This window comes from Oenanthe melanoleuca, chromosome 1 (genome assembly GCF_029582105.1).
Source record: "Oenanthe melanoleuca isolate GR-GAL-2019-014 chromosome 1, OMel1.0, whole genome shotgun sequence".
Lineage (NCBI taxonomy): Eukaryota > Metazoa > Chordata > Aves > Passeriformes > Muscicapidae > Oenanthe > Oenanthe melanoleuca.
The window spans coordinates 24977725-25001758 of NC_079333.1; the positions used below are offsets into that span (position 1 = coordinate 24977725).

General features: G+C 38.3%; 1 protein-coding gene across 1 annotated transcript in view; it reads left to right on the forward strand.

The window, feature by feature from the left end:
• The window catches only part of GTF2E1 (general transcription factor IIE subunit 1), a 46986-nt gene that overhangs the window by 1397 nt on the left and 21555 nt on the right, over positions 1–24034 (forward strand). Inside the window, exon 2 of the mRNA XM_056494500.1 lies at positions 6723–7200. Within this exon, the coding sequence (XP_056350475.1) occupies positions 6753–7200 (448 nt within the window). The 5' untranslated portion in view covers positions 6723–6752. The remainder of the gene's footprint in view (positions 1–6722; positions 7201–24034) is intronic.

The following is a 24034-nucleotide window of genomic DNA, read 5'->3' on the forward strand; positions in this document are numbered from 1 at the left end:
CTTTCTAGCAGGAATGAGGTTTGATGGGAGTTGCTTTCCTGCCTTCCACTTCCTGTGACATACAGCTCACCTTCTCAGGGGATGCTTTAGGGGATTCTTCTGAACAAGACACGAAGTTAATTATAGCTAATCTGATGTCTTGTTATGTAGTTTCTTTGTTTCTTTACTGTTTATACCCACGGTATATACCCACTTGCTTGTGCTCTGATGCACTAAAACTACTGAACCTAATTCTGTAATTTTTTGTTGTCTTTTTTGAATTTCCAAAAGGTAATATTGCTCACATCATCTATCATGATGAACAGTGTGGTGTTCCAGGTCTTATTGAATATATAATGTGAAAAGCAGTTACTGCTTTTTTCCTGTCAGAAATGTAGAGAGGAATGTTGGGGTTAAGCCCACAGTGCTTTGGTGTAATCATGACTTCCTAGGCTTGATATGAGAGAAATTATCTTACTTTCTTCCCTTTAAACAAGCCCCCAAAACCTTACAACTACATTTTGTGAGTGCCAATGCTTACATGTCTCCAAAATAACATGTATTCTCCTGATAGGTTCAGATCAGAGTGTAAATTGTAAGAGGTTCTGGTATCCATAATTAAAATTTTTCAGTGGCCTCATATTAGGTCAATTTTGCTGCCATGTGGGGAAAGCTCCCCATCCTTAGCCATGCATTCTTTTCTCTGTTTTGTGTTGGCTCTATTCTGGTAACATAAGTTATTCAGTTCTTGAACTTTTCCCCTTTGCCCTCTCTGAAATGTCCCACTTTCTTATTTTGCCATATTAGTTTTTCACTTTTTATCAACTTGATTCACATTACTACATTAATAGTGAACTGCCAGAGTTAGAACAGAGGGGTGGGGCTTGTGGCTAAAGGCAAGGGAGGAAAATAAAGGCTTCCTTATGGGAGGGAAGGTGTTATTTAGCTTAAACTGCATCAGGAAATTTCATCCATTTGTATATGTGCACACAGGTGGTCCTTTAATTTCCTGACACTGTGCTATTGTTTATGTTGGGTTAAGATTATAAAAGTGATTGAGATTTACATCCTGAGCCTGCATTGTTCAGTTTCTGCCTGGTGTCATCAAACCTTGTGACCTTATTACATCTGACTCCGTGTGTTTTCACTTGTGAAATTAGGGGAAAATGCCTCCATTTCATCCAGGCCCCTCAGCCTTTCTCTGTGCAGCTTCAGCACAGCTTCTCATCCTGAGTGAGAAAAAGCCTTTGGTACCTGTGACCTCCTAGTTTCTGTTTATGGAAAGCCAACAAGAACATGGGATTTCAATGAAAGCAGATTGTTCTTTTCTGCCCTCATACTTCAAGGCAGGTCTTGCAATGAAAATGCACTATTTCTCATCAAGATATACTGCAGGAGGAAGGCTGAACAGCAGTGTTCATGAACTCTCCAGGGAATGAAACTCACTAATCTCTTGATAAAATGTCAGAAGACTTATATTTTGCAATGGATATGGGGATAAAGGCAGTTCTGGGCTTACTACAGAGAAACACAAGTGAAAATAAGACTTGAATGTGGAAGATTATTCTATACCCCTTTTCTGGAAAGGATGAGTAGTGTCTGAGGTTATGTTGTACGGACGTTGAAAATCTTGATGGCATATTTTCCCACTGTAGTTCTGAAATTTATGCCTTCCCTTCCTGTACTCAGGAAGATTCAAGGTTGCTTCTCTTAGCTTAACCTCATCATCTTCTGAAAGGCAGAATTTTAAATCTGGATACTGAGAGACTGCAAAACTGGGATCTGCTGTTTGCAAGTGACAGCTGGAGCAGGAAATGGCATGCACTGGCTCCAGGAAGCCTGTTGTACCTGCCACATTTACAGGTGAGGAGATTCTCTTAGTACAACCTGATCTTGATTTCACCTGAAGAAACTATGTCAGTGGTGTAAGCAAGGAACTTTCCCCTCCCCTCCCCCCTTTCTTAAAAGTCTTGTGTCAGAAGCTTGCAGAAATGTTTTCCAAGCAAACCAGCAAACGGTGGTTTCAAAGATTTGGTGGAAAAGAGCACTAACCAAATAAATATGGGGAAAAATAGGAAGCACCTGTGCAAGTCTTAATGGTATGCCTGATAGCCTAAGTTCACAGCCAAACCTGCAGCTCCACATATTCCTTCGAAAGAGATCTGAGGTGTTACAAAAGCTTATAAAAGTATATCCATATGAATCTGAAGAGCAGTCTGCTTCCTTTAAGATCCTGCTTTTAAAGATCCTCAGTGAAATACATGAATAGTGAGACCGTTGAATTTTCTGGGTAAAATTAATGTAAGTCTCAAAAGTTACATATTGAAACAGTATGATCTGCATTTGCAGCATTGGATAAAAATTCATATTAATTCACTGGCTGATGTAGGTTTTTATATTTTCTAGTACTCTTTTCATCTACATTGTGGCTTCTAGGTTATCACCCTTCTAGCACTTTTTGTCTCAATTTTAGCCAAGAAAAGCAAGGAGAAAATCAGATCTAACTTCATTAGCACAATTCCTGTTAGAGTTCATTCAAATTGAAGAGTTTTGAAATTGTTGTATGTGGAGAAGAAGAGTTCAGTTGCTTTGATGTTGCATCAAAAAAGTCCTGAAAGTAGAAGTGTTTGCTCAGTTCAGTTTCTGGCTTCTGTGTAATCTTTGATCCCATCTTACCAAAGGTTTTTTTTTTGTTCTCCCCCTGTCATCCTTTCTGGCATCTCTGTTTATACTGAGGGCCTCATACATTTTACTCAACCTTAGGTACAGTCTTGCAGAAGATTTTTCTTCACCCAGCAGATCTGCTTGTGTTGTGTAACTGTAAGTCTCTTTTACCAGTGTTGCCTTTTATAGACACATCAATATTAATTCTTTCAATTACGGCAATTTTAAAAACCCAAGAGGTGTGAATTTAGGTTTGCTGTTCTACTGTGTTACCACAGACATGTCTGCTTTCCTCCTGTACCCATAATACTGAATTGTATTAATGTATTTACACAGAACAATTCCCCACCAACTGTCTCTTTTAATAAAGTCCATGTTTAAATTTGGAAATCCTTCTTTTGGCTGTTTTTGAACATGATGCTGTCCAGTGTGCCTTATTATTGATGCTGTAAGTGCTTACTGGAATAGCAGAGTATCTTTGCCATAGTATTTTTATTTCACCCGATGATGATTGATGTTCCTAAGATATTAAGATCAGTTCGGACATTGTAATGAAACAGATGCACATCTATTGGAACCTTGTTAAAAGGCGTTAATATATTTCTTTGCACATGTAATTATTTCAGGTTTGACTTACTGCTTCAGGGAAAGGTGAAGTCATTGCTAAAGGATGCAGTGGTAAAGTCCACTGGGTTTGGACTTTATGAACTGTATCAGTGTCTTTCTTGCCTGGTGGAAGATGGTGAGAATTTGCAGTTTAGGATTTCAAAGCCTTGGATTCTTCATGGACCAGACATCAGCTTGGCCTGGTGAGATCTGGCAGTGGTATGCATTTTCTTTCCCCCCGCCAAAGATGCTACTAGTCAGTTGTTTGTTTCTTCCAAAGACTATCTTCTGAAGGATTTAGAACTTAAAGTGTGTTAATTCACTTTTTGACGTGGAGGATAACAGGAAAGAATGGTTTCTGGTGTTTTCAGAATGCTTGTATTTCCATATATCCCCACCTGGAAGAAAACAGTATCACAGTCAAGATGCCCTCTGTTACTTGAGGACACAGGTTTGGACATCGCTCAAAATCTCCAGCAGAGTAGAAGAAATTGTGTTAAAATTCCTAGTCCCACTAGATGAAAAAGAATATTTTCTAGTGATTGACGCTAAGAAAAAATATAAAATCTCTGACTGTTGCTGAAAATTCTTAGAGCTGGTTTTACTTATTTGTCACTTGTAGGTCTCTGTTTAAGCTGTTTGAGTGCATTGTTGCGGAAATTGTACTTTAGACCTGTTTTAGAAGAGTCTGTGGAAATCTGCAGCTGTCTTATCAATGCAGAGAAAGTGCTTTCCATCAGCTCTCAAATGAGGCATCCGGAGTGACATGTGCTTATTTAAAAGCATTTTTCTCCTTTTTTTTTTCATTTCAACTGATATCTGAAAGTCACTGTGCCTCTGCAAGTTCTATCACCAAGCTTTTCTGCAAGGAAGTTTTAGGGAAGGTGGATTGTTGGATAGAGAAGGTTGTCTGCTCTTCAGATCAGCACTTAGAAAGCTTTTGACTTTAAAATTTGACTTTTTAATACTCCTGGGGTGCCAGGTTTTATTTAGGATTGATCTTTACATTTATTCTTTACTTTCCTTTAACTTTGAATAAGATTTAATCAATTTGAATAAATCAAAGATTCCCTTCAGCTTGTGCATTGAGGTTGTTTTCTAGTGTCAGTATGTTGCTGACAGATACAGTCAAAACCAAGATTTATCTTTAAGTGACTGAAAAACTGAAAAAATACCTACAGAATGATGTTGATCTTTAAAGACAATATCCTGTGATAGTATTTAGATTTGGTCTGACTTAGAGATTCCAAAATACTGCATGGCTAACTCTTGATGGGGCATCATTTATTGCTAACACTTTTACCTTCAATGCAAAGCTCTATAAAGCTCTCCTTCGTATGAGATAAATCACTGTGTCTCTGGCATGCAAGAGAAAGCTGGCTGGCTTTAGGAGTACTTGCTTAATGGTTAATTTGTGGTATGATAGATGTGTTTTAATTGAGTTTCCTTAAAGGGAAGCTGTAGCTGGACATCCAGGCATTGTTTGCTGTGAGCTATTCTCAGCCTGTACACCAGCAGTCAACAAATGTTGTTCAGTTAATTTCAATTTGAGCACTGTGAATGCCATTTGGCCCTAAGAGGGGAAAAAAAGCTCAAGCAGTGAGGTGTTTTAAAAGAAAAACATGAAGTTGGTGATTTTCATATCCAACAGGCAAAAAAGACAGGACGATCTTAATTTACTTACTGTGAAGCTTCACATTCCACAACCTAGTTATTTTGCAGTTGTACTGGCCATAACCCTTGAAAGGAACATCTATCCTCATTGGCAGCAGAGGGTAGGGGTGGAACAGGAGTAAGCTTCGGTGGATAATGCTACACTTTTTTGAAAGGACACTTTTCTCATAAGAAGAAAAAAAAAAATTCAAGCAGGCTAATGTGATAAATGATTACTCATTTTTGAGAGGTCTTAGCTGGTGGAAGTGTGTCAGCAGCTGCTTGGTTATATACAGAGTTGGTGATCTCAGAGGGATGGCTTAGTGTGGGGAGTGGACAAGAGTTGTGTAATGGTGTTTGTGAAAAGGCCTATCACAGGCTTTATGATCGTGATGAAAAAAATAGGATTACTCATCCAGATCCTTTCTTCTGCTGTCACTTTTTGCTTTATTTGATAGGCTTGAATACTGGGGAGATATATATATAGTGTGTGAAACACCTGGTGGAACTGAAAATTAAGATTGGCAGAGTTTGGCAATTATTATATTAGTTCACAGGTAAAAATTGCATTGAAATGATGAAAAAACCATAAATTAGAGTGAGGGGTGTTTTCTTCAAGGGAACAAACCTTTTGCTTAAGAGATGGTTACTCATGTCGTAAAGTAGCATAGAAAACTCGTACTGAAAAAGATAATTCAGAGTCTTATTTGATGTTAACTTTGAAGTGCAACCTTCTGAATGGGTTTTTCAAAAGCATCTTTAATACTTTATTCTTCCCTTAATCACTGCTTGAATCACTATTGTCTGTGAGGTAAATCTGGCAGGGGTGAAAATGTGAGGAATTCCTTGCATGTGATCCTATATATGTTGCCATGTATGTCACAAAAGCTTTTAATGACCATTTGTGCCATTTGGTGTTATGGTGAAGAAAATTAAGTGAAAGTAGAGTACTTAGAAATTATTGCCGTGTCACAGACAGCCTGGTAAGTGGTGGTAAGTAACTCAAAGGATACTTCATGGAATACTTTCATCTTTGTTAAACACATTATCACTTTGTGTTTGGTATGTCTTGATTTTTGTTTCATTTATTATGCTATATTATTCATGGGCTTTTAAGGCCTGAGTGGGACTTTAAAAGAAGGTTCCGTCCTTTGTAAGGACCTATTTGCTTATATAAGAGCAAGGCTGAAGCAGTTTGTGATGTAGGAGTTGGTATTGTTAATGATTTTCTTGCTGCAGATAGTTGACTGAGGTCTCTTTATGAGCAAGGTTCTGTTCTCATGGTGCAGTTGGGAGCTTTTGCTTGAATGCATACAGCAAGCTGTCCTCATAGTGCATCTGTGCCAGGGAATGGCTGCGATGTTGGACCAGACAGGGCTGCTTGCAATGGAGTCAAGTGATGTCAGCTGAGGCCCTCACACTCCACTCTTGGGCTGTCTTAGGACCTTTCTGCTGTAGCTATTTTCTTCTTTTTCCAATTTACAGGTCTCAGCTATCCCAAAGCTGTCTTCTGAAGCTCAGTTTCATGATAGCTTTCTTACTATAGCTGTGTTAGCTGTGACTGAATACAAAGGAAATCTTGCTGTATGTTTTGGTACTGATTTTTTGTGTGCTTTTAAAAAAGTTTTACATCATTTTGCTTTGAATGAGAGGTATCATTTCCTATTTCTGTAGCATTATTGACACCTAAGGAGACAGTACAAGACTTAGGAAAGGGAAATGGAAAATACCCCATCCTTTTCTTACCTCTAGATAAGATGAATAAGAACTTTGGAAGTTAGAAGACTAGCTAAGATCCATCTACCTTTTTTTTGTTGCAGTATACATGAAGCTCATGATCTGGACCTGCTATGACTGACCCAGACGTCCTCACTGAGGTCCCAGCAGCTCTCAAACGCCTTGCCAAATATGTGGTGCGTGGCTTTTATGGCATTGAGCATGCTCTGGCTCTGGACATCCTCATCAGGAACCCCTGCGTGAAGGAGGAGGACATGCTGGAGCTTCTGAAGTTCGACCGGAAGCAATTGAGGGCTGTCCTCAACACCCTCAAGGGTGACAAGTTCATCAAATGCAGGATGAGGGTTGAGACAGCCCCTGATGGCAAAACTACGCGCCATAACTATTACTTCATCAACTACCGCCTGCTTGTTAATGTGGTCAAGTACAAGCTGGACCACATGCGCCGCAGGATTGAGACCGACGAGAGAGATTCCACCAACCGCGCCTCTTTTAAATGCCCCATCTGCTTCAGCACTTTCACAGATTTGGAGGCCAACCAGCTGTTTGACCCCAGGACAGGTAAGGGTACAGCTAATAGAGTACTCTTTCTGTCTCCTGTGGCCCTGAGTGCTGGATTTCAAGGAGGCAGAGCCTTAGGAAAATTCTCTTTGAGATTGGCCAGAGCTAGAGGGCGCTCTGTTTCTACAGGTGTTAAATGTTTGAGCAGACTATGAAAATAGTGTGTGCAGACAAATAGGAATCTTTGTGAAATGCTTTTGAGTTACAAGCAGGAGAGAAATGGAAGTCTTATTGAAGTCACTGTCAAGGGTGAATAAGGCAATCTGTCCATGTTGGAAGCTGATGGCTTTTCAGTATAACTTAGTTTTGTCAGTAAACTGTTAGACTTCCAGGTAGTTTGCAGAGAGGGCATATGTAGAGTTGATTTTAGCTGGCCAGAAGTGAGTTGTTGCTGTTTAATATTCTAATTAAATATGTAAAATATTCTAATAGCCCAGTGCATTGTACCGCACTTATTAGTGAGGGTGAAGAGGTTTCCAGAACCGCTCCATGACTGTGGTCATTGTATTGGAGTTTGTGAATTAAGAGTGCTTATGAAGAGCCTGTTCATAATTTGGATCTGCAGAGCTCTTTAATTTTTGCCACAGCATTTGTGTCTACCTCTTGGATTTAGCAGAACCTTTGTTTCTTACGGGTCAAGTAGCTCTCTTTTGGTTCTGTTCTTTACTCCATCTCTGAATATTGCTGAAATAAACGTGTTTATTTTTTCATCAGAAAATATAATTATTGATGGTTTGGGAGGGTAGACACAAGTCTGCTGAGGGAAAATAATTTATAATGAGAAGAGTGTGTTTTCAGGGCATGTTGGTACAGATGTGCTTTGACTGCTGTTCAGTTAACTTGGAAAAAATATTTTGAACAGAGCAGCGTGTTTGCCACTAAAGTAATTTTAATTGTGAATTTTAAATAGAAGTGTTACTTTGAGAGTGTGTTCTCTCTATTTTTAAAAGCATTATAAGATTTTTTTTCTCCTCCATCCTTTTTTCTGCTATTAAATGTCTCAATCCAAAAAAGCTCCAAAGGCTTTCTGTGCTGTCAGAGGTTGAACAACTCTTATCTGGTACTTGAAGGAAGTTCAAGGACAGGATGTGAGACAGTGAAAGTCAGGATGACACCAGAAACTGGAGTTTTTCTGCTGCTTCAACTCACAAGGAGATCTTTTGAAAAGTGAAAAGAAATGTATACTGTGTTGAAGGAGTTGCTTTGTTATATGACCGGTGAGTGAGTGCCTGTTAACTCTCAGCACAGCATGCCCAAGTCAGGAGTTATAGCCCCATCTGTTCTACATGAGGAGCTTGAACAGATCTCCAGCTGGCATGCTTTCTCCTCTGGTGTTTTTTACTGTTGCCTCCAAAGAAGCAATATCAGTAACCCCTGGTTTTAGAGGCAAACAAGCATGAACATGGCATTATTTTATTGTGCCAAAGTTTGCAATGGAAACTTGTAGCAAACCTTAGAAGAACTTTCTGATTAAAGAGTTTGCCTATAGATGGGAATTGGTGCAGACTGGGTTATTAGAGTCTGAGCAGCTACTTTTGTGAGTGTTTCGTAATCTACAGGAGGGAAAACAATGCTGATGAGTGAAAAGTGTTACTTCTAGCTTTGTTTTGCAGATAGGATGACTGAGAAAGAAAAAAAGATTCTTTTCCTGGAATATCTTAGTATAAGCACTTAATTCTTGCCTTTCCCTTGTGCCATCATCTGCTGTCTGACCATACCTCTGATATTTCATCATTCCTCATTCTGCAAGTGAGCTGCTGCTGTGATAAAGCCTTATGCGGGTAGAAAGTTTCAGCTATTCCCCTGAACAAGATCATGGCTGTCTCTTGAGGCAGGAAGTATACAAGAAAAGAGTTTGGTTGAGGAGCAGTAAGAAAAGCCACCTACGAGATGTGTGATGTGAATAATGCTGCTGAACTCGGTCTACTGCCAGACCTGGACCAACAGTGGACACTGGCATAAGGGTTTTCCTATTTCACCTAGAGATAGGATGTTAGTCTCTTAAACCTATGGGAAGAATGTTTTCCTCTGTGCTTTTAAATGTAGAAACTGCAGAAATTTGGGTTTTGCAGGCCAATCCCTTGAATCACAAATCAATCTCAGGTGCCACAATTAAACTTGATACCATTTTGTGGACTGGATGTTTGGGGAATTATATCTGTCCACGGGCATTCAGTGGAGTTTGGGGGAAGGACAGGAGGAGCTGTATTTCTCACCCAGCATAAGGCTCTGTCTTTTCTTTCTACAGATTGGCTTGGCTTGCTTAATCTATGGAATGTCACAACACTGGAAATTGTGTTCATGGATGTGTGTTTCTGTAGCATGATTAATTGGATCTGGTTGGAGAAGGTCTCTAATGTATTCTATTCTCATACCCTAATCATATTTGTAAATCTAGTGTAGTGTTGGAGTTCTGTCAAATTCAAGGTCAGTTTGAATGAAAGTATGTGATTAGAAACAGTGAAAGGGAGAGTGAGGTGGAAGCGAAGGAGTGGCAGAAATGAGATTCTGCAGTGCATCACACTGGTATTCAGCCCTGGATTTCCTTAGGTGTTCTAAACACCAAACTGTATTAGGATACTCACCAGTGCAGCAAGTGAATTTGATGTTAGGAAGTATAAGGCTAGATGAAGTAGCTTTTCCACTGCTCTCTTCCACCTTTGCAGTGTAAATTTTACTCAATTTTGTGTTTCTTTCATTTCTGTTACTGTGAAGAAAAATGTTGATGTTACATTGTAATTAGAGTTGATCTCTCATGTCCATACATTGTGTCCTCACCATAATATTCAGTTTGATAAGGTGTGGATAGTAGTGGAAAGAAAAGGATGGAAGACAAGTGAGTGATGTGAATCAGAAAGGTGATGCTTGTTGGGATGTTCTTAATCTCAGTTGTAACCACTGAAGTATTTTGTTGCTTTTGGAAATCACACAATTATGTGTCTGCTCTTTGCCCTCCTACAGTTTGCTCTTGGTTTGATGAATGATTTTGTGGGGATGCCTAGGTGTTCCTATATACATTGTAATGACAGCTTACTGTGTATCTGGATGCCTTTTTCATTCCATATACTGATAAGAAATTTAATTTGGGAAGAACAAATTGAAGGTTACAATATCAGTTTTATAGAAGGAAAGACAATACCTTGAATATAATTTTGACCCACTTGTTTTACTGTCAGCCTCTCACATGTCCTTTGTGTACTTCCTAAGAGAATTGCATGTAACACATTCAGAGACTGTTTTTCTGTACCTGTCACAAGGCCCTTAATATCACATTCAGGCTGCTTTTGTGCAGCTGAATGCTTGTATGGTTTGGGCCCCATTTCCGAGATTAGAAATTTGACTAGTCTTTCATTTTTTTGCTTTGGTCTTTTATGCTGACTTCTGGAGATACTGTCTTTTCTCCTGAGTGCTCAGCTCCTTGCTTCATCCCCAGTGAGCTGTTCAGAACACGTGTCTTCTCATCTTCTTTTGAATTCCCACTTTTTCAGGCAAGTTCTTACATTAGCTTCAAAACTTTCTCATCTGATTCAAATTACTTTTGAGCCTGTCCTATCTATTTCGTTAATTTTTTATTATACTTCCCCTTTTCCCTGCTTTTTTGCCTTACCCTTTCTTGGAGAGCTCTTGTGTCCATTTCTAGTACATATAATTTTGTATTCTGTCCCTTCCAGCCACTAGAAAAAACAAATAACTTTGAGCTATTTATTCTATATATTCATAGTATGTAGCCAGTCCTGTTTGATCTTTGTGCTCTTGTTTGTTGTCCTTTGAGTTCAATGATTTTCAGACATTCTGGATAGCTTTGTCTGCCATGTAGTGCCAAATATGTGCTAGAAGATGCTACTACTACAATTTACAGCTTTTACCCAGCCAAAATGACGACTTGGCAAGTCTTAATGTAAATAGGCATACTAAAACTTCTCTTGAAAAAGAAAGGATTCAGAACAGTTCTGCTTTGAAAAACTTTATGTTCTGTGAAGTTGTGTTTTTGTCATCATTGTTAGCTTTCCAAGTGCATGAAAACCATCAGTGTGATTTTCCTTGACTCTACAAGCACATTCTGTTTGTCTGTGGTGCCACTGAGAGCTGTTGGCAAACACAAGTAGGAAGGTGTCCATGCTCTGTTTAGTTTTTCTATTTCTATTCAAGTTCCTGGCAAAATCTCCAAGAGTATTCCTGTCAGTTTCACTCTGCTTCAGCTTGATAAGCCTTGGAGCCACAGGAAAAGGAAAACTGACAAAAAACGTATCAGAATTAATGCATGTTTTCCTCAAAGTAAGAATACTCTGTAGAGTGACTTAAAGGTTGCATCTGTAACTTGAACCCATTCCCTATGGGTTGGGCACCCTGTCTGGAAAATAACCAGCTGGTCTAACCATGGATCTCTCAGTTTGACTAATACAGATGAAGGAAGGGTTGGAACCTGTGTTATGCAGAACATCAGCCAAGAGAATAAGCTGCTGCCTGTAGAATGCTGGCTGGTCACTTCCCTGTATTCCATATTGACATCTGGCTGGAATGCTATGTCTCATAGATTAAAAAACCTATCTGATAAATGCATGCCCTGACTTTCAGTATTGATGCTTTTTTTCCTTTTTTTGTTTTATCTGTTGAGGGCATTTTATTATTTGAAGTACAAGAAGTAATTGCCCTTTAAGTAAAGGTTATCATTTTAACTTCTTTTAGCTTTGCAAATTGAAATAGATTGCAGCAAGAAGATCTCTGTAAAATCTGTGAATATTGCTAAGCCCTTTTTAATGATGAAAGCTGAACTGCAGCATTCCTTTCTTTTGTTCTAGCGACTTGTTCTTTTGAAGCTGCATCCTTGGTAATATAATCTGGAAAGGGTGTTACTCTTTCAGGCGTGGGCATCTGTAAATCAGATTGAGAGCTCACGGAGAATCCCGTAGTTTGTATTGCGGTCTCTCTGCTATTGGATGTAGTTCAAGAGTATAGTATGTTGGCTCAGTTAGTATTTTGTAGTCTTCTTGACTGAAAGAAAAAATACCTGTGACTCCCACTGGGCTTCCTTTGGATAGTTCCTCTGTCCAGTTGTGTTTTTTTTGGTTTAGTGTCTGGCTTAATTTATCCACAGTAGAACCAAAGGAAGAACTCTGTCAGCTCAGAGCTGCTGAGGTTGTGCATACCAACTGGAGCAAAAATAGCTTCTGGAGAGGAGGAAAAGATTCTTCTCTTCCGGTTTATCATCTGACACTTCTGAATTACCAATAATTTGATGTATCTCATGCAGTCCAGTTTTTGAATGTTTAATTTACTTTTCAAGAGAAATGTCTTTGCTTTAAAATTATATTACAGTAATTTTAATTTAGTTGAGCTAAAAATTATCTGGTCACTGAGATGAATGAGCAACGTGGTTGGTGTTCCTCTAGATAATATTAAGTTGTTCTCAAGGTGCTGCACTTTTTTCTTTTTTTTTCTTTTTCTTTTTTTTTTTTAATTTTTTTTTTTTTTTTTGGTAAATTAAGGGTTAAATTGCAAATTCCGCTCATCAGGAAGGGGAAACTGTAGCATGAAGTGTAGGTTAATGTTATTGTGAAATGCTGAAGGAAATTTGGTTGATACCATAAATTTTTTCAAGTTTACTGCCTAAACTATGGTCAAGAAATAAACATATATACGGGCTATTCCATATATACATTGCAATTTGTGATCGAGTTGCTGTTTCGCAGCTGAGTTACAGCACTGTTTTGCCCTTAGAGCACCTTGCATGCCTCATTCTCTACAGAACACCTGCTGCGGCCCCTTGGCAGAGCTTATTAACTTGTATCCTGTACAGTGCTCTAGAGAAATGTATTTTAAACTGCTGTGTGGGCCCCTGGACTGTCTTTGTACAGCTGTACTTGGCTCTTGGCCAGAAAAAAGCTGGTATCTTTTTGGCTTTCAATTTAAGATCAAGGTGATACAGCTGAGTGTATTTTCTCCCAGAGTGCTGTCAGGTTACAATCTGGAGGCTCAAGTGTTCCCATCCTGTACAGATATGTGTCTTCCAGAGCACATTGCAGGTCAAGCATGGAGCTTGAAGAAAGAATATCTGTCAACCCACGTTCAGGTAAGCAATTCTACCAGTTGAGGGATGAGCTTTCTTGCAATCTAGAGTTATCAAGGTTTTTTTTGCTTGAACAATGTGAAATTTGGGAACGTGAAAAAGGACAGTGGAAGTGCAGACAGATCATGTGATCTCAAGTGCATTTTAGAAGATAAGTAAACAGTTCAGTGTTTCACCTAAACTGTGTTCTTCTGAGAGAGGCAACAATAACAAGAGGCATGAAACCTACTTGGTGAAGATTTGCACTTCAAAAGGATTGGCAAGGCTTTTAATTCTCTCTACCAGGGATGGCCAGGAAGGGAATTTCATTAGAACATAGCATCCTGTCTTCAATGATTAAAAGAAATCTGGATGTCAGAAGGAAACAGGCAGCTGCTTTGATGGAATGGGAGACAGCTCAATAATAAAAAACTGTTCTGAAAATGCCAGTCTAAAATTGCATCATGGGAGCATTTTCTCTCTTCACAGTCAGATTTTTTTTTTTTCTATTGGGCTGTTTAATCGTTTTATTCTTACATTATTGTTTCTTCTTGAGGACTTAATAGGATTTAGCAGAAGTGGCTAATAATAAACAGGTACTTCGGTTGTGCTTATAGGTGGAGCTAAGGCAGGCTGTCTTTATGATCCAGTTTGCTGACTTCAGGGTGGGGAAAAGAGTTAAACTACACTGCTTCTGAAAACAATCCTGCTGACAAGTAGATAAATGCCTTTAGTAGTTTTACTGCAGGACTGGAGTATATAAACTCCTAATGTCCATGATTATGGTAATACTTGAATACTGTGGCTTTAAGCTGCAAAGAAATTAGTAGCTTTGGAATGTAATTCAGTGGAGTTGAAAGAAGAGATACCTTTTAATTTCCATAAGAATTGCACTGAGGTGCTGAAACTGATTAAAAAGGGGTTTGCTTATCTACCCTGAAGCCTAAAAAGCGGTGACTTGACCATAAGACAAAGGATTAAGTGATTTGTGAATCTTCGCTCAAGCTGAAATGGAGTGATGGCAGTCTCAGTGGTTCTTCCTGCTTTGTGAACAAGGATCACATAAATATATGATTGTTGTTGGGAACAGACCACATCAATTTTAAAAACAAAACCCAACATTCTCTTCATATGAGAAGACAGTAAGAGCTGTAATTAAATTGGTTGATCTATATGTCTGTGTAAAAATGTTGGTGTAACAATCTTAAAATGTCAGAGAAGCTGATGAAGGAAGAGGCAATAATTCTCACGTTCTATATGTGGTGCTCTATCAGATAAAACTCTGGGCTGGTTCTGTGCTTCACTTGATACTTTTTTGCATTTTAAAGAATTTAACTCAAGGAAATCTGTGTGTTCTCAAGACAGAGTTGAGCTGTTTACTATCACCCAAATATTTTCATGTGATGACTGTACATCAGGTATCTAGATTGGAATGTTTTTGTTGAGGATTGAGTTCCTCAGTCCTGCCTGTGGTGCTCCCTCTCAGGGAAGGGTCTTGCCACTGGTAAATGCTTTGGTGATTCATCTTAATCTGGAGCTGGTGTTAATGACCACAAAAACAGTAACTTGTAAAGCTGTCAGGAACTTGCTGCTTTCAGGCGACAAAGGCTGCTGTGCTTCTCAGCAGTTTAATATTTGCTTCCAAAACATGATCCTGGTCGTCATCCGAATCAGTAGTACTCATTCAGGAATTGATGTGTTCAGGATGTGCCTTGTGTTCTCAAGACTGCAGTGGTTACAGTCTAGTGAAGGGCAAAACAGCCACAGTTGTGGAACCAGAGATGTGACTGAGCCTGTGTTTGACCTGTGCCCATCAGCATGGAGTTTTTAGCTTCTCCTAAATGCTCCTTAGGTGACTGTTGTTTGGATACCACAGCTTAAACTGGGCATGAGCTCCATGCATCCTTACATGGCTTTATCACTTATTACTTAGGTTCTCTGTCTTCCAAATGGGAAATGTAGAACACTTTTTCCTTACACTTGCTTGATTTGCCTGGTTAGACTGACCAGTCTTCTTTTGGAGCAGAATCTTTTCTATAAAATATTTTTTGCAGGACTCCAATTCTGTGAAACTCTGAGCTTCTGTATCCCATGTCAGTAGGACCAATGCCTCATAAATACCAATGAGTCTCTGCTGGTCTTCAGCACTGTTCTGAAATTTTATATTTAACTGGATGACAAAATTATGAGCAAATGTTTACAAATTTCTGAGGTTCTTCTGGCTTTCACTGCTCTCTTGGATTGAAGGAGACTTTGTTACCTTCTTAAATGAGTTGCTTATACACTCCTTCTCCCTCATCAGAGTACAGGTAATGAGTTATATCTCAGATTCAAGATCATTGGAGCACTGCTGCTCTTGCACCTGTAAAAGGAAGGAATAAGAGCTTGCTTCTCTTTTTACTTGGATTTTAATTTATTAGCTCACTTCTATCAACTCTGGTGCATTTCTAATAGCAAGATGGCAATTTGCCTTGGAGTTGTGCCAATTGTGCTTGCTCTGATGGAAGCATTTGTGGTACCAAGCATGAGTGTGTGCCTAAGGAGAGGGAAAGCAAATGGAAGTAAGCAGCACAGTGAGCCTGCTCTTTGAAACTCCCATGAGGGCTCAAAGATTTGCAATTAATGTACGTATGTTTGTTTATAATCAGTTTTGAAAGAGCATTAAGACCTTGTAAACTACTGAATGCTGAAAGACATGAAATCAAGTTTGGAAATCTGAGAATTAATTTATGTAGTTATCACTTGTTTTCTTCTCAGATCACTGCCTGCATCAGAATTTGCAATAAATTTTTTTCATATGTATTAACTGATTTTTTTTTTTTTTTTTTAATTTTATTAAGGCTATTTAAAGTCACTTTCTTTACTGTAATGGCAATGTTTGCTTACAAGTATGCTGTATGATTTCATGGTGTCAAAACATTGATTTTTCAACTTGTGATGACTCTTTATTTAAGGTCTGCTGTTACCTGTGATGCAAAATCCTTTAATATAATTTGTGATACACCTTTTCAGGTTACAGCAGTTAAAACTTGGAATTGATCTCTTAGTCAGAAGTTACTTTGAGAATATCCTATGTGATATAGTTGCAGGCATAGGCACTCACTTGGATTGTCAGTCTTTGTAGGTGCTCCAATATTGCAGAATCTGAATGGTGATAGTGTATATTGTTTTTATACCTATTCTGCCAGTTTGAAGGTGCCTTTATAAGGCTCGCAGCTGTAATCTGTAGGCAGTATAGAAAGTAAAGTGTAAATACAGAAAAAATAATGGAAAAATAAATTGATGCTTTGGACTTTACTAAACATATCTTGTTGACTAATGACAATTTATGTAATTCATGAAGACAGTTTTTCATTCCAGTTGTCTTCTACTGAGGATTTGCCACCTTTTCCAATCTTGTCTTGTTAATACATAGCATATGCACCTAAGAATCTACATTCAAAATCTTTAGGAGAAAGTATGAAATTGAAGTGAACCAGGATAGACTCTTGAAATGCCCTCTAAAGCTAACAATTAACAATGATATTTTTTTTTTTTTTAATAAAAGTGGTGTTCTCCACCAGGTGTGCAATCATTTTGTGATTAATTTATCTAGGCAATGTTTCTTTAGTTTTCTGATAAACATCCAGAGCACTTAAAAATCATCTCCCAACCAAAATAGATTGCTTCTCGTTTTTCTCATTATCCTTAATCTTATCTCGTTATCCTTTTCTAAAACTTAATATTTGCTGCTTTTTTTCTCTAATAACTCATACTCCTGATCAGTTCCCTCCTTATGAGTAAATTATCTTCCATGCTTTAGCCTCCGCCAATATCCAGTTTCCCTGAATGTGTTATGGAGTATAACCCCTAAAAAAATTGGCTGAATATCATCTCTTCTCCACCCTTTCCCAGTCCTCAATTCCAGTTGCTGGACCACTGCTGTCACAGTTGGTTTTTTTTCTCTGCATTAACTCAAGGAAAATGCTATTCATCACTGAGCTGCAAGAGTTTAGATTATGTCCTTGGAAGTAGGAAGGAGGAGAAAAGGCCATCTGCAGCAGTCTCCAAAGTGGGATGTATGCAAAACAACCCATCAAGGTGAGAGGAATACCAAGAAAATATTTTTTGTAACATCAGTAAAAATCTTCTAAGCTAGTTTTTCATCATTATCTTGTTCCTAATTCTATTTTTGTGTATGCTTTGTAATATATAGCATATTATTACAGTCTACATTTTACTACATTATATATGTAGTATTATTATTACATATATAAATTATAAATAAATATTATTGTAGTTTGCTCAAAAGTTTTTTTACTGATGGGTAGTGCAATCAAAAAAATTATCTGGATCTTCAGATTTACTCTTTTCTCTTCCAAGGACAACTTCCAGCCCCTTGCTCATGTCAGGATCTTTTTTTTTTTTTTTTGTTTTGGAAGTTCTTTTAATCCTTATTTTCTTAATCCAAAACGTGATGGTTTTGTTATTTGAGGGTTAAATCAGACTCTGGGCTTGTTTATCAATTTGAAAGGCTGTGTTGTGTGCTCTTGAGAAGACTTGCATGGATTTTAATAAAGCACCTTGATCTCCTGCTGACTGCTTTTGTCAAAAATCTGAATGTTTCTTCTTCCCACTGGAATCTTTTGTTTGGCTTTCCTTGACCCTGAAGTAAACTCCTTATACACACTGAATACACTGTTGTGAAATTGAGATTTCTCTGATATCTTTAACCTGTCTCATGTATTTCTGTGCATCCCTTTGGACGTGCATCAGATAAAAAAGGATGCTGTGACTTTTACATGATGAACCAGCTGAAATGTAGTCCTTGGAGCACTCAGAAGAGGATGCCACTAACTTTCTAGTGCTGTTCTTCATCTTCTGTCCAAGAAGAATTAAGACCTTTTCTGGTTTGGGGTTGCAGTGATAACACACGATTTCTTTTGTGCCTGCTTCCCATTAAAAGCTCAGCTCTTCTTAGCACTGCAGGTTGCAGCTGAGCAAGGTTATGTGGTTTGAGGTTTTGCTTTTGTTTTCATTCTCTTTTACCTTACTTTGTCATAGCTCTAAGGCAAAACATCCCTGTGGGTTCAAATGGAACTGGAACAATTTGCTTCATTCCTCATGTTGTTGTGAGCGAGGCAAAATTATTTTTGAAATATTTAGGAAAGTTGGAGCTTTTTGTTAAAAGAAAAGCTAACAAAAGTGATCTTGGATTGTGCAAATAAGGAAAGATGCTTATCTGTGTGGGATGATAATTTTTTTTATGGAGACTTGCTCTTCAAAAAAGTGTAGTTAATATAGGAATAGAGAAGTACTCAGAATACTGCTTCTTAGATTTTTCAAAAATGTATACATTTGAAAATTTATTCAGGATGCAAGGCAGAGTAAAAAGTATTGACATTGGACTCTAAAAGTTACTGCAGTGATGAACATGAAATATCTAAAAAGTTTTCTGGCTTGGGTTTAAGAAGAGCAAAAAGCATTTAAAAATCAAAAAATTAGCATTGTTAAAGTAGATTTGCAGTTTTATTTTATTTGTACATAAGCATTTGACACAATCTGCACGTGTCCTTTCTTCTCAGAAGACATGCAAGATATATATTTTTTTTTGCAAATGAGTTTGCTACCTTGTATGCTGTATTGGATAGTGTATGCTTGCACTAAGCTGCTTTTTCATGTATAATGTTAAAATATGCTGGCACTATTGACAACTAAATTAATTCATTAGAAAGAGCTCATAATTGTGTCAATAATGTTCCTCTCTGATGCCAATAATTGACAGTGTTACAGTGAGGTCTTGTGAAAGTATATATAAAAGTAAATAAATTTCATGGGTAGGTGTATGATGTGTTCCTAATTGGAAATAACTTGGTGACAAACCTAGAAAGAGACTCTGAGTTCAGACTTCTAAATTGTCATCCTCAGAGAAAACCTGAAAGGCAGGGATAGTGTTATTTTCTTTCTGATGCCACTGTCTGAAACTGTAGAACCTTTCATCTGCCTGTAAAATATGGTCTTTAGAGTGGCACTATTCATTAGTTAACTCTGCTAAAATAAAAATAAAATACAGCTCAAGAGACTGATGCATATAACTCTTGTATTGTTTTGAAGACTTTGGAAGGAAGCCAAAATTATCGTCAACAATGGTTTTGTTTAAAAAAAAAAAAAAAATGCTTTTTGCAGAACATTAGAAAATATTCCAGTAATGCAATTCAATAAATGGGAGAGAGGGAAAGAGACAATCTTCCCAAGCACAGGCACTGACAGTAGACAAGGAATTAATCTTCCTAATTTTAGGCATTTACAGAGCAGAAATGGACACTTGAGGCAGAAGAAAACTGTCAAACAGAACATCTTTCTCTCTGCTGCCAGTGAAGGGAGCCCTGCAGACCAGTAGCCCCTGTGTTCTTGTCTGATTTTAAGTGTCCAAAGTTCAGTGGAAGTTCTTTCTACCTGTCGTGCACCATAGGAATGCTAGTTTCATTCTGAGGCTCTGGAACATCTATTAAACTGGCACGAGCTAAAGCTAAGCTCATATATGGTCTGATGTATATTAAACTTCTGTGTAGAACAATCCAATTCAGGAGAGACTGAATTGAGCTGTCCTACAAAAATAAGAGGGTTTAGTTTTCTTCAAGAAAAGTATTTGTTAATAAAACTTCTTGTTTGTGAAACCAAACTCTTTCACTTAGGATAGTTTTTGTGCTAGTCATTATTATTTGGCTGTGCTTTATATTTTGATTTGCTAAAACCATGAAGAGCAAACAGACCAAAAATCTTGGCTCAGATTCTGTACAATGTTTCAAGTATGAAGGTAAAATTCCTTGAGTACTCTTTCATCTTGACCCCTGAAGATGCTTTAAAGGGCGATGGATCAAGCATGTCACTGGTTTGCATTTTTTAGTGGTCATCACTTAAATGAATTCAAGTTGGATTAAGCTCCCTTCCAGCTTTGAAATTGGCAAGTTCACTCTATCTAGTCTCCTAAAGAATGAGTGTGTGCCTCACAGCATACCTTGTTAAGGGAGTGTGCTGGAGCAAGAGAAAAGAAATGTGAGGATCAAGAATTTGTCATAGGAATCAACCTATGACAATTTTTTGCTCTTCTTTCAGCCTGCATGTGTTGGAGACTGGGGAAACAGGACGAGAGCATCAAGAGATGTTCAATGTCAAGTCGGACATAAAATAACTTGTTAAAGTAAAACACACAGCTGGTACTTTCACTTGAACAGGTTAGCATATGGTCTGTGAATCCATATGTAAGGCACTGGTGTGTTTGCTACAGTCCCAGCAAGAAAGGCATTCAGGCTCTGTGGGGTATTGATTAAAATATCAATTATTGGAGCTAACAAGAAAGCAAGAGAGAATGGATAATCATATAGGCCTCCAGGGGAGTGTGCTTTCTGATGCCTTTCAATTACTGTAAACCTGCCTCTCTGACTTCCAGCATAAACGTAGTGGAAATACATAATCTAAAACTGGTCATATGTTGATTAAAATGTGCGGAAGTAAGTCTGAAACAAGATACAGCATTTGTGGACCAGAATGATGATGCAGAATCAAATTTTCCAAGGAAAGATGTTGTTAATAGCCAGCCCTCAGGAAGTTCTGTTTCAGTTTTTCATTCTTGGTTGTCAGTTTTACATTTGTGGCTTTAAAAACATTATGTGTATTTCTGTTTTGAAAAGTAAATACAAAATAGGGAACAAGTGTATTAAAAGTATCTGCATTTCAGAATAGGCTGAAGGTTATTTTCAGATGATACAGTGCAGGGCTAGAAGAGATAGTCATATCATCAGCCTTCTCTGAAGCAGGGTAAATTTAGCCTCTATGGCTAGTATATTCCAGGCTTCTTTATCCTCAGTTTTTCATAATACCCTAACGTAAAGGATTATTTTACCCCAAATTAAAGCTGTGAATAATCTTTTTATGTATGTGTGAAATGAAAGGTTTGTCACTGTTTTCATTATTTTAATACCCAAAATTTGCTGTTATCTACCACCACCTTCTTAAAACTAAACAAGTCTGTCTTTCCAATTTTTCCCTAATGAAATGTGTGTAAAGCTGTGTCATTTTGTTTATTTGGAACTTTTACAGTTGGTCCCTATCTTAAAGTATGGAATCTGAAGCTGCACCTGGTTTATCAGATATTCATAGGGAAGAATAAGGCAGGTAACATACTGTGGAGAGTAACAGGTCATAGTCGATATAGTTATTAATACACATAGCAGCCAGATTTTCTCTCACTTTCCTTGCAGCACAACAAGTTTGGTTCTCAGCTTTGTCCTCTGTCATAAACCTGAGGTCCTTTGCAAACCAATTACCCCTGTCTGGTCACCCCCCTTTCTTTCTTTTGATTTTTTTGCTTGTTTGCTTGTTAATTTATTTGTTTTGGTTTTTTGTTTGTTTTGGTTTGGTTTTTTGGATGTTTTTGTTTTTTGGGGAGTTTTTTTGTTTTTGTTTTTTCCTAACCCAAGTGCTATATTTTCTCCCAATCTCTGATGTATTTCTTTATACTTATTCTAAGCATTTCTCCATTTGGAATGGTAGTCCTGTCTCTTAAAGCAGTGATAACTGCTATCCTTTAAATTGTGAGTTAAATTCACAAAATTTAGTTATCTGACACTTACTAGAAAATACTAGCAGTGATCAGGGCCTCACTTCGTTCCCACCTGATGCCAAAATATTGATGTCTACTTGCTGAGAATATTGAGACTATTTTTCAGTTGTGCATTTTCCTTATTGTCAGTTCACCTGTAGCCTTTCTCCCTGGTGAGGATGTTTTTCAGGGCAGTCCAGCATCACATTGCATCAAATCTAATACCTATTTTTCAGCATTTGTAATTACGAGATCTCCAGGAAAACAGAGCCAGGATATTCAGAGTGATGCCAGATTGGAGGACAAGAGGGTCTAAACTGATATATGACCTTTTCACTTTGAGCAAGACTTCCAGAGATGTTGTGCAGTCTCCACTTTTGGGAGGTTTCTAGACATCAGTAGATAAAGTCCGGTCTGATTGCCCTCATTTGTGCAGGAGGCTGGACTGGAGACATGCTAAGGTCCATATATGTTTCTATTCTTTCTCAGATCTGATCTTTTTACTCTTTGTTTGTCCTTCTGAGATTTTGACAATTCTTCATATCTCAGAGCCTGCTTTCAACAGTTCCCTCTTTTCTTTAGGGGAATCACGGTCAGTTCTTGCTGGTGGTGTATCAGAGATGTGTAATTTGTTTTACCATCTGTACAAAGCTTTTGGTTCCATCTGATATCCTTCTTTTCTCTATTACAATGTATCGGTTCCCACATACGATGTTGTCTACAGGCAGTTGCTGGTGACACTTGTTAGTGGTGACACAGCCACAGTGACCCTGTAATCACCACCTTCTGGACTGTGCATCTGTACCTACAGGTGGGGAGAAGAGCCATGCAGTCACAAAATTAACCTCCTCATTGCCTTGTGCCTTCATCAAGCCTGTGCCCATGTCTTTCTTCAACCCCCCAGCTACCTTCCCCATGAGATGTAACATCTTGGTGCTCCTTCTCAAAGGAAATTATGGAATCTAGCCTGTGGTACACCAGAGATGGTGTACACTAATTGGCACAGCAGCACAGCTCACTTGGGGTAGTGTCTGTCTGTGAACGCTGCATAGTTTTAACTTTCAGAGGTGTACTGAGGTAATCAAAAAAAGGTCTTACGTTGAAATTTTTGGTGGATCTCAGGAAAAGTAGGCATGCATATTCCCATCAGTAACTGGTCCACATCCATCACTTTCCCCTAGTTCTCCTACCACCTTGGCCTGTTCATTTAACCTTATGTAACTTGCCCATGGAACTGAAAAACCAGCAGGTGTTCCCTGTCTGCTGGAGGAGAACAGGCAGTTGCCAGCCCCTCTAGTATAGAAGCCCTTTTTACTTCCTGGGATGCTGCATTTATCCAGCTCTTTCCCACCCATTCTAGTGCTCAGGGGTATGTGACTGGAGGGTCACACTTTGGCCCCTGACACGACATCCCAGCACAGCACTTCCAGGGGAAGGCTGCACTTTCTGCCACCCTCTCCGCATAGGAGGGAGCAGGGGCTGATTAAAAATAAATTTGGGAGCAGATGGTGAGGTATTGTTCATCCTAGGGCGATGATGATGATGTGCCAGCTAACTGCTGGTTGTCTATCAGAATTAATCAGGAGCTGTTGTGGCACATGATAAGTGAAGCCACTGCTTCCCCTAGGAAGAGGGAAGGAAGAGCAGAGGAACAGCTCTGTAAAATAAATTGTTGGAAAAACACTTGTTTTGAAGATGCAAAAAGTTTCTGATGGAGGGAAAAAATCTATTAAGAAAAACGGGAATGATTTTAGGATTTGGGGTTTTTTTAATGTACTAACACTTTTATATATCTGCGGTTATGCTTTGCTTCTGGAAAACAATTGGGAAACCTTAGTCACTTTCTTCTTGCATTTGTTTCACTAGAATTGTAGATCATCTGAAATAAAGATATTTAAGAGGTTTATAGGACCCTTACAAGCACTGTCTCTATTGCTAGTATGAAATGGTATCCGTGAATGTACCTGTTTCAGATTTGTGATCAGTGTCAGAGGAAAGGATTTGAGGCTGTGCTCAAAACACTTCACAGATGTTAAATCTACACTCACAAAACGGACAAGGCAAAAGCTGACTCTCCCCACTGAGTTGAAAGGCAGTATCAGTTCTGATGCTTTAGCAATCTGAAGGGTAATTTATCCATGTTACCTTTTTTTCACTAAAGTGGTTAATGAAATGGTTTAAGAATTAGCAGTAATTAAGAAATAAAA